The 10,743-nt window shown below is 38.2% G+C and overlaps 1 protein-coding gene across 1 annotated transcript; it reads right to left on the reverse strand.

Moving 5' to 3' along the window:
• Positions 1–361: 361 nt before the first annotated feature.
• On the reverse strand, positions 362–10,545 carry FASTKD3 (FAST kinase domains 3). Its single transcript, XM_069492412.1, has 7 exons — positions 10,536–10,545; positions 8,152–9,616; positions 7,402–7,487; positions 3,655–3,829; positions 2,450–2,519; positions 1,984–2,098; positions 362–460 (listed from the first exon to the last, which is right to left on the reverse strand). The coding sequence occupies exons 2-7, from the start codon at positions 9,581–9,583 to the stop codon at positions 362–364; spliced, it is 1,977 nt and encodes a 658-aa protein (XP_069348513.1). The 5' UTR covers positions 9,584–9,616; positions 10,536–10,545.
• Between the last annotated feature and the right edge of the window lie 198 nt (positions 10,546–10,743).

Below are 10,743 nucleotides of genomic sequence, written 5' to 3' on the forward strand. Positions count from 1 at the left end.
ACATTTGTTAGAAAATAAAAGTCTACAAAGAACAAACTATTTTCAGTTAGCAGGTAATTATTATAAACAAAAGATTTAAAAATAACATTCATTCCTTTATTGCACGTGATCAATTCTGTTTGATGTATAAAAGGCATCTATGACACTAGTATTAAATTAAAATTAATTTTGAATTTATCACTGATAAACGTATACACGGTATAAGGAAAACTATAGACTCTTTCTAGATAACCAGACATAGAAAGGTATAATATAAACATAATTCTGCAAAATGGCTAATTCACATGATATTCTTTTTTAAATACCAAGTCCCATAAAAATATGTTTTTTCATTAAGTTCTGAAGCCAATAGTCTTTCTCGTTACCAATGAACACCAGTTCTTTGAGAAAATAGCTTTCTTTGTAAATATTCCACCAATTCTAGTCTTGATTTTAGCATATCAATCTCATGATACGGGATCTGTAAAGGAAGGAAAATAAAACCGGTGATAACCCTTCCCAATCTGAGATGACTTTGGCTTTCTTGTTACCTTGTTGGTCTCCCACACACCCTCCCGCACAGCAGAACGTAAGCTCCTGGAGGGCAAAGACCACGACCACCTGACGCATCCTGTAGCCCGGGAGCCTAGAACAGTGCCTGGCACAGAGGAGGCTCAGTAAATACTTGCTAAATAAACAAGTGGGATCTCTACATAAGAAACAAACAGAATCTGCTGTTCTCTAGGAGCTCACAATGGGGTGGCAAGTTAAATTACAGGATAAATAAAAAAGTAAGCAGATTGGTGACCTAGTACTGAGAGGGAGTTGGCACTTCATTAGATGGGGGTGAGGGGTGCTGATGAAGGGACAGAAGGAAGACCCTCAGAGCTGAAGGATGCACCATGGGCAAAGGCAGAATGAGGAGAGAGCAGAGAGGCTCAGGGAAGGGGAGTGAGCACTCAGCTGGGAGCAGAGGGGCAGGTCTAGGCCACGTGCCTGGGGCCTGGCTGCAGGCAGACAGTGGAGGGTCTCGAATGTTAAGATGTAGTGAAGTTTTTAGTTTATCCTGTAAGCAGTAAAGAAACAATGACGGTTTCTGAGCACACACTGGCATGATTAGTTTTAGGAAAATTAATCTGGGGATGTGCAAGGTAGAGTGGAAAAAAGTCACCAGATATGAAACCAGACAGCAGACTAGTACAGACAGCACAAGGTCTTAAACATTAAGTGTTGATGAAGTTCCTTATTTTAGTGGGTCATCTTGTCCATTTTTGTTTATTAAATCAGGAGGAAATTAAAACAAAACAAATATTCTAATAATTTAGTAATTCTAAAAGCAGACTTAAGCATAGTTTACAAAGAATACAGGTATGTCCCACTTTTGGAAAACCAAAGCTTTGAAAATTCTGTATTTCAAAATATAAGTCAAGTTAAGCCTAATTAACAAAGTTGGTATTTAAACCAGACGTAAGATTCTTGGTCTCTTGGGCTGGCACACCACTTAGCAGTGTTCAAGTAAATTAAAATGGAGACTGGGCCTGAAAAACTCTTGAGCACGTAAAGCCAGTTAGATCTTGAAAATAACCTTGACCTTGCTTAAAGTGCAAATGTTAAGTGAAATTAACTTGGGCTATTTCTTGTAAATGCTTGTATTGGAGAAAAATAGTACTTAAACTCAAGCAATCAGAAGCTTCCCACAAACTTAAAATTATATAAGTAGGGTCTTTCCACAGGACAGATCAAACAAGGCAACTATATAACTGTAACCAACCAAATATTTTTTTTTTTTATTTGTATTCTTCCTGTAAGAACCTCCCCTTTGTGTACCTCGGGGGAAGCACCCAGATCACTTCTGGTTCTGTGCTGTCAGATTAATGAATCAGTGTGTGCTCAAATAAATACTTTAAAATTTTATTGTGCCTCAGTTTATTTTTTAACAGTAACCCGAAAAAAGCAAATCTGAATTAGGAATTGCTTTTAGGAAAAAAATAGGTGAAAACATACCTGAACAACTTCATAACCAAGTAACTGTAGGTGTCTTTGTTTAATAGCTTCTTTTCCTAATAAGCGTTTGCTGTTAGGGCAAAATCTTCTTGGACCATCAATGCACAGTGCTACCCTGAAAAATGAAAAAGGAGAAAGAAACTTAATTTTTAAAGTAATACAAATTATTTATATATTTTTAGTTGCCAGAGTTTATTTGGAATTTGGCCATTCCTATGTGTCAATATTATTTTCAAGTAAATCATAAATAGGTTATTCTTTAATCTGTTGAAAGAGCATTCAATTTTATTAATATTTATATTAATAAAATATTATAAGAAATTTCCAAAGTTGGGATCCTGAAAATCAGTATTTTAATTTCCAGAATCATGTCTATTTTTTCACTTTCTTAAGAAAAAGATCGTTTATTAACCTCGACACATCTTATAAAGTCTTGAAACATAAAAACTGCAACGGTTTTCTTTACCTTTTATGGACATCTTCATCAACTGCGAATGGCAATACAAATCCTTCTTCATCTAATTTAATTTCCACATCTGGTGAGAGAAGAAAGGAAAAATTCTTCGTGTGATACCCTCACAAACACTATCTTCCCGCATTCCTTTGTTGTTGTGATCTCCTCCACATTGCATTTATCAATTGGGCTGAAGGCTGCAAAGTAATGATCACAACCAAACAACGATGAGAATTTTAATTTAATTGACTTCATGAACAACCAAGTCAGCCTTAAATTAAGCAGGCTCAACTACAGTAAAACAAAGAGTCGCCTCTCATGCTATCAAGGGTATGACAGAACCATACACGCTTCTGGTTTCTCCGTACGAGAGGCAGGGCTCCTTCAATGAAGTGAAGAAAACCCTTAAGTTAAGCAAAGTTAAGACTCTGTGCAAGTCAAAACTTCCTTCGCTCCAGCATGCCTCTGTGGTAAGTAAAGCATCCTGCATCCCAGCATGTGGACCGTGGGTACAGACAGACTTCCCTGTCCCTCCCCTCGGGTACGCCGACAATCCCTTTTGTAAAATGAGCCAGAAAAAGGAGAGGAGTGACATCTGATCATTTGAGGTCTATGAACAGCTGACCTTTATGAGATGCTTTTCTTTTACTCATCAATTCAGAAGAATTGTAAGGGCAGAAGGACTGGACTCTGTAGTCAGTGCTGCCCAGTAGAAATTTCTGTGACGTGGAAATGTTTGTTCCTGAGCTGCCTTGGTAGCCATGAGCCACATGTGCTAGTGAACACTTGAAATGTGACTGAGGAATTGAATTTTTTCACCATTAATTTAAATTTGAATAGCCACATGTACTAGCGGCTACTATATTTGGACAGTGCAGGCTTAGATTATAAGAGCAGCTAATAATTATTGAGCATTTACTGTGTTCCAGATATTATTATTTCAGTCAGTTCTTAAGTCTTTGAGGTCAATATTGCGCTCATTTTACAGATGAGGAAGCAAAGAGAAAAAGGTTAAATACTCTGCCCAGGACATTCTGTTACTATATGGCTAATACATGAGACTCAAACTCAGTCTTAACTCTGTAGCTATTCTGCTAACCACTGTTTCAACTTGCTTTCAGAGGAGGAACTATTCCATTTTGTCTTTCCAGAGACCTTCTGTTGCTACTAAGTCCCACGTATCACCAAAAGAGGACAGAACTCCCTATGCTACTTACCTATTGTATAACAATACGGTGTTAACACTTTTGAAGCAAAATACAGTCTTGCTCCTAAAAGGTCAATCAGTCCAACCATCACAGATTTATAAAGCTGAAAATCCATAGGGGTCTCCAGGGAACAGCATGGAGTAAGAAATGATTTCACTTGATAGTTAGGAAGAAGTTTCGGACCCTAAAATATATGTGCAAACATGAGAAAGAAAAATAAGATATAAAACCAGACAATAAACTGAAGGTTATCTGGTATAAAAGTTTGATACAAAATTACTTTGTAGGCATGATCCTTTTGCAGGACTTAGGACAGGTGTCTTTATCAAAATGACAATGAAAAACATTCTTGTTACAGTTCAAGTGTAATAGTTCACAGTATCTTTTAAATATGTTTTAAAGGTAGACACTGGTCAGCATAAACAGAAAGAAAAGAAAGAAAAGGGAAAGGGGGAAATGGGAGATGGAAACGAGACGGAGGAAGGGAAGAAAGGAGGGCGAAGGGTAGAGGGAGAGATGGTGGGAGGGAGAAAAAGGGAAAAGAAACAACAACTGTGGTCACAGTTCAAGAAAACATCTTCGGAACGGTTAGAATTGCTTCAAGGGCCATAAGTATACTCAACTAAAATTTTTAACATTTTTTTTCAATTGACACATAATAATTGTACATATTCATGAAGTATATAGTGAAGTTTTGATACATATTATCTATAGTAATCAGATCAGAGTAATTAGCATATCATCTCAAACATAATTTCTTTGTGTTGGGAAGATTTAATATCCTCCTTCTAGCTATTTGAAACTATATAATATAAAGTTTTTAATACAGGTTGAGTATCCCTAATCCAAAAATTCAAAATCGAAATGCTCCAAAATCCAAAACTTTTAGAGCTCTGACAGGACACTTTAAGGAAATTCTCAGTGGAGCATTTTGGATTTTGGATTTTTGAATTAGGGACGCTGAACTGGCAAGTGTAATGCAAATATTTCAAACTCCAAAAAAATCTGAGATTGGAAATACTTCCAGTCCCAAGCATTTTGGATAAGGAAGACTCAATCTGTAGTGGAAAATGTGATGAAGGTGACATTCCAATTTAGTAAGAAAAGGAAGTAAAGTAATAAATGGTGCTGGCAAATTGGTTATCCACCTGGAAAAGAACTATTAATAAAGTTAAACTTCTAGTGTGCTTCACAGACTAGAATAAATTCCAGGTGGTATGAGATGGTGACCACAGTTAATAACAATGTATTGTATTCTTGAAAATGGCTTAGAATAGATTTTAGATGTTCTTACCACAAAAAAATAAGTATGTGAGGTAATGCAGATGATAATGAGCTTGATTTAGCCATTCCACAATGTATACATATTTCAAAAGAACATGAACATGATAAATACATACTTTTGTTAATTAACATATATACATAAATTAATAATAGTAAATAAATTCCAGGTGGATTAAAGATCTAAACAAAATAAGAAAAATATTATTTTAAAATACTTGGTAAAATATTTATGTTAACTTAGTAGTGTCAAAATATATTCTTAAGTGAGACAGAAAACCCAGAAGTCATAAAAGACAAATATATTTCACTACAGAATACTTAAAAAGACATCATAAATGCTATTAAATTTTAAAAATAAAAATATATTACAAGCCAGAAGAAATATGCACAATATACATAATAGTTAATTATTGTTTTACAACGTGTTCTTTTTTTTTTTTTTTTTTTTTTTGAGACAGAGTCTCACTTTGTTGCCCGGGCTAGAGTGAGTGCCGTGGCGTCGGTCTAGCTCACAGCAACCTCAAACTCCTGGACTTAAGCGATCCTACTGCCTCAGCCTCCCGAGTAGCTGGGACTACAGGCATGCGCCACCATGCCCGGCTAATTTTTTGTATATATATATATATTTTAGTTGTCCATATAATTTCTTTCTATTTTTAGTAGAGACGGGGTCTCACTCTTGCTCAGGCTAGTCTCGAACTCCTGACCTCGAGCGATCCACCCGCCTCGGCCTCCCAGAGTGCTAGGATTACAGGCGTGAGCCACCGCGCCCGGCCAACAACGTGTTCTTAAAAAAAAAAGACAACCCAATAGAAACAAATTAAGGCATAAAAAGGCGATTCACAAAAAATGTAAATAGACAACACACATTTGAAACTATGCTGAACTTCATTAATGCTCATTAAAAAGTAATTTAAACATGATATACCCTTTTCACTAAGCTGAATGACAAAAATTAAAGGGACTAATAACACACTGCAGTAGAAGTGGCGGAGACATGGCCACCTTCATCATTATTGGGGGAATGTGACATCTACAACTATTAGGGAAAAAAATCTGTCAGTTATCTATCAAAAATTAATCCAGTAATTCCACTTATAGGAATCTAGTTTATAAATTAAAAAAAGAAAAAGGCTCCAGTATGACAGGATATGCAAGAATGTTTATTGTAGCATTTTTGACAGAGACCAAAATTGGGAAAAACCAGAAAGTGCATCAATAGTGGAACGACAGGATACACATGAGATATACCTTTCGTAAAAAGAATGCATAAGATCAGTCTGTACGTCTGTACTAGCCTCAAGGAATACCCGTGATATATTGGGCATAAAGGCAAACTGTACTTTCATTCGTCAGTCCCATGCCATAAAAAGAGATAAAATGGACAGTGTAAATGTATACAAATACATTTGGGCATGGAAATTGCTGCTAACACTGTTCCTTTAGGGATGGAAGGAGATTGGGGATAACCATTATTTACCTACTTTATATACCTTAGTACTGTCTAAGCTGTTTTTTTTTTTTTTTTTTTTTTTTTTTTTTAAAAGACCGTCTTGCTCTGTTGCCCACTCTGGAATGTAGTGGTGTGATCTTAGCTCACTGCAGCCTCAAACTGCTGGGCTCAACCAATCTTTTCACCTCAGCCTCCCCAGTAGCCAGTACTACAGGCACACCTCACTATGTCCAGCTAAGTTTTGTCTTTTTTTTATTTTTTTATTTTTGTAGAGATGAGGTCTTGCTATGTTACCCAGGCTGGTCATGATCTTCTGGCCTTAAGAGATCCTCCTGCCTTGGCTTTCCAAAGGGCTGGTATTACAAGTGTGAGCTACCACACCTGGCCTACCTAAGCTGTTTTAAAGGAAATAGTGATATTTTATCATTCTTATACCTTATTCCACAAATCAGACACTCTTAACTAGGAATCTAAATCAAGTAGGAGGACCAGGCAGGGAATGGCCAAGTTGAGTGACGCTGCCATTTCTGATTCCATACAAGGTATGCAATAGTTATGAGGCTAGTCTTTACGGTACTTTATGGGAAGAGCAAACTCTATGTAAACTCTATCAGATAAGAGTGAAACTTCTGGCTTGGCTTAAAAATATACCACACTCACAAGTAATTTAGGATTTGTTGAGTCCAGATATTCACATTTTGATAACAAACAGCTAAAAACCTTTAAAACTCTCACAGAGAATCTAGGAGTACCATAATTCACATGCCTGTAGCACTTGATAAAACCTGAGAAATCCCACACAGCAGGAAATTGGTCCTTCAAGGACAACACCACAAAAACAAGGTCAATTTATCAAAGAAAAGACTATCTGGTGGCAACTAACTCCAAGTAAATGAAAGTTCTGCTTTTTCAGGAGGTTACTGAGACAGATCAAAAATGAAAGAACTTTAACAACTTAAGGGCAGACAAAAGAAAACTGCCCCCACAGAGAAATGAAGCCACACAGTTTATCCTTTTACCTTATAGAAAGGGCATTCTAGGACTGAGGTTAAGAAAAGTTGGGTCAGTCGGGCCAGACTCAATCTGTCCAAATAAGATTCTTCACCTGAAACAGAAAGCATCCCATACATGGTTAAGTTTGAATTTTGGTACATACAATGATAGAAGAGAACATGATGAACATATAAAATCAATTTATATACTCCAGAGCTAATGTGCTTTTAAATGACATTAGGAAATAAACTTGTTAGAATTAATTATGCCCCCCTCTTACCACCAATGAAATTGACTTCCAAGAACCCAAGCTCCTAGCTACAGAATTAAAAGAGACTATATTCACAGAACTAGTAGAAATTTTAACTATACATATCAAGAAATTTGACATATTTAGGTCGCCTTGAATTAAGATGAACAATACCATCCTCTCAAAAGCAAAGGAGCTATATAGATGCTTGCTGATCAAAGGTTCTAACACTTTATTGTGGCTATTACCATCTCCAATGAGAATGCTGCAATTTGTCAGCTAGAGCAGCAGAGTTTGTTTATCTGAAAACAGCTTTCTTCTCTCTATACAATCTCTAGACAATGAATGTTCTAACATTTTTTAACTTTTTTTACAGTAGCATCCGTTAACTGCAGATCTTACTATGGGGAAAAAAATAAAGACAAAGTATCACTCAATGTAAATGATGCAAAACAAATGTGACTTGAAACCATCACAAGTTCAAAGGCTAATTTTTTTCAACTTTCAGAAGTTACAACCAACTCACCTTGAAGACGTTGAAGGAAAAAGGGGCTGAATATTTGCGCCATAAAGTTGACTGGATGGCGTTCAATAAGTGAACATGAATGGAGAAGTTTCAGTAGTATTTTGGGTGGAAAATAATTAAAATGAGTGAATAGCATATTTTCTAGCTTCCTAAATAAAGCAGAGGCATTTGGTGGCAAATAATTGAGTTTTCCAAATGGTTCAATTACTTTAGAAACCTGACTAGGTGAAAATTTTTCTGATTGGCAAACAAAAGTTTCTGCCACTGCATCAAAGATGGGTGTTGAAAGAATCAGTTTTCTACTGCAGTACTCCATGATTTTGCTGACAACTTCGGGATCCAAGGTGAGAGAAAATGCAGTTACCTGTTGCTCTAGGGCTTTTGTAAAAAATGTGTCACTGTGCCCAAAATATATGAAAGCTTCTAAGACTCTCCCAAGTTCCTCATTAGTGAAATGTGTGATGTACCTCACAACATATTTACCCAATTTTATAACCAGAGGAAGTGCCTGAGTTTGATCAAGAGCAACGAGGGCAGTGAGCATTTGGCTAATCAATTTAGGAGGCAGGTTGGAAACTATTGAAAGGGAAAAATTGTTTATCTTATTTAAAAATGTTTGGTGTTGGTCCATTTTTTCAGCACAGGCCTGTAATATTCTATAAATGGCCACGATATCCTCCGGGGTAAATATTTCCAATTTTTCACCTTGCAGCTGATAAATAATCAGTTCTAGTGTCACACAATCTGGACCTTGCAGTCTAATCAGACTTTCCCCAAGAACACAAAGATTGTGAACTTCCAGGTCACCTCTTTTGAGACGATTCTGGCACTCTGCCACCAAGTTCAGTAGTAGGCTACTTTGAGGATCCACATGCGACAGAATCAGAGATTGCAAAGCAGTCACCAAACTAGCGTTTGACAGACGTGAGGGTTCCTGTTCAAACTGAAAGCATAAAGCTTGAAAGAGGCTATTCTCTAGTAAGTCTTTTGGCAGCCTCCGATCACCATCTTTTTTTTCCACTTCACAAATCCGTTGTAAAGCTCCTGCTGCCACAGTATCAGGGAGAGTTTCTATTGTGCTTATGAAACTTAACACTTCTTCTGAGGAAGTGAAGTTGTTTAGTCTCCTGATAAATATTTGTTCGTCCTCATTTTTAAGATTTTGTTCAAGCCTGTCCCAGTCACGTACTTGAGAGTATACTGGCTCACCAACTGGATGAGGGTCATTTCCATTTTCTGAATGAAACTTTTTACAACAGGCGTGACGGAATCTTACCCTGAAAAGCTCAGGTGGTTGTGAAAAGAACCAAGGACACAGATGCCCCTTGACTACTTTGTGAACATGATTTATAGGTTGATTTTTTAGAGCAGCTCCGTGTATCCAAAAATCAGATAAGTGACAAAGGTTCCTCCGCAGGGTGATTAAAGCCATGCCATCAGATTCTCAACTTCTCTTGATTTATAACTAAATTAAAGAATTAAAACACATGGTCAAATACACTGAGGACATGACCCACTCAACAGCAATGTTTACAAAACTACCAATGGGTACTTGAAAAGACAGAGTGATAAAAATTTCCCTCTAAAATATAAGCACCAGAAGATCTGAGTCTCTGAATCCTAGAGTGAGAAAAGTGGCATCTAACGATAATTATCACTATTACTTGCCAGGCACTGTTGTGTTTTATACCTATTAACTTACACAAATTAAGTACTTTCATCGTCATTTTATACGAGGAAAAAGTTGGACCACAGATAAATTACTTTGCGCAGTGTATGCAGCTAGTAAGTGGCAGAACTGAGATTCAAACTCAGGTAATCCAGCTCTTAACCGTGCCTCTTATATGTTTGTTGAAGAAAGGAATTGTGTTTGGTTAGAAGTAAATTTATCCAAAAAAGAAGAGAACGGATAAAGTGGGCAAAAATAGGATAACTGGTGCAAGGCAAGGGTAAAAGCGTGCTTAAAGGGCCCTGGCATGGTTTCCCCTCGGTGTTAGGGTTCAGCAAGGGTTGAAGGAAAAAGGTCTACCAATCTTGGCAAGCGGGAAAAAGGTAGAATTAAAAAAAAAAAAAGCCAACAAAACAAAGGTCAATCGGGAAGGAAGGTGGGGTGGCCAGTCCAGACTTAAACAACCCGCTGAAGGATCTGGGAACACGAGTGTGCAGGACAGAGGGGATGGGGAGCCCCGGGGTCGCGTTCTCCCTAGAATGAAAGGGACCCACGGTACGAGCACCCTAAAACGCGCCGCCTAGGGACCTTCGCTGAGACACCGGGCGGTTGTCGCAGCCCGAGAAGGGACGGCCGGGCCAGAGCACCTAGCGACGCCGAGGCACTGCATATGCCTGGCCCCGCCAACCAAGCTGACGGCCCTCTGGGCACCTACCGAAGTCCGCCCGCCGAGCGTTCAGAGTAGCCGTGGTAGCCCCGGAACCTCGTGGGCCTCCGTACAGAAACGCGGCGCCCGGACCCTGCAGCCTGGCGCATGCGCAGGGCCTAGAAGTCGCCCAGGCCCTCCCCACGGCCGGCGCCCTGTGATTGGCCCCATCGCCCCCTGGGTCGAGCTGCCTATTGGTCTTGGGTGCCGAGCATGC

Source organism: Eulemur rufifrons, chromosome 17 (genome assembly GCF_041146395.1).
Source record: "Eulemur rufifrons isolate Redbay chromosome 17, OSU_ERuf_1, whole genome shotgun sequence".
NCBI lineage: Eukaryota > Metazoa > Chordata > Mammalia > Primates > Lemuridae > Eulemur > Eulemur rufifrons.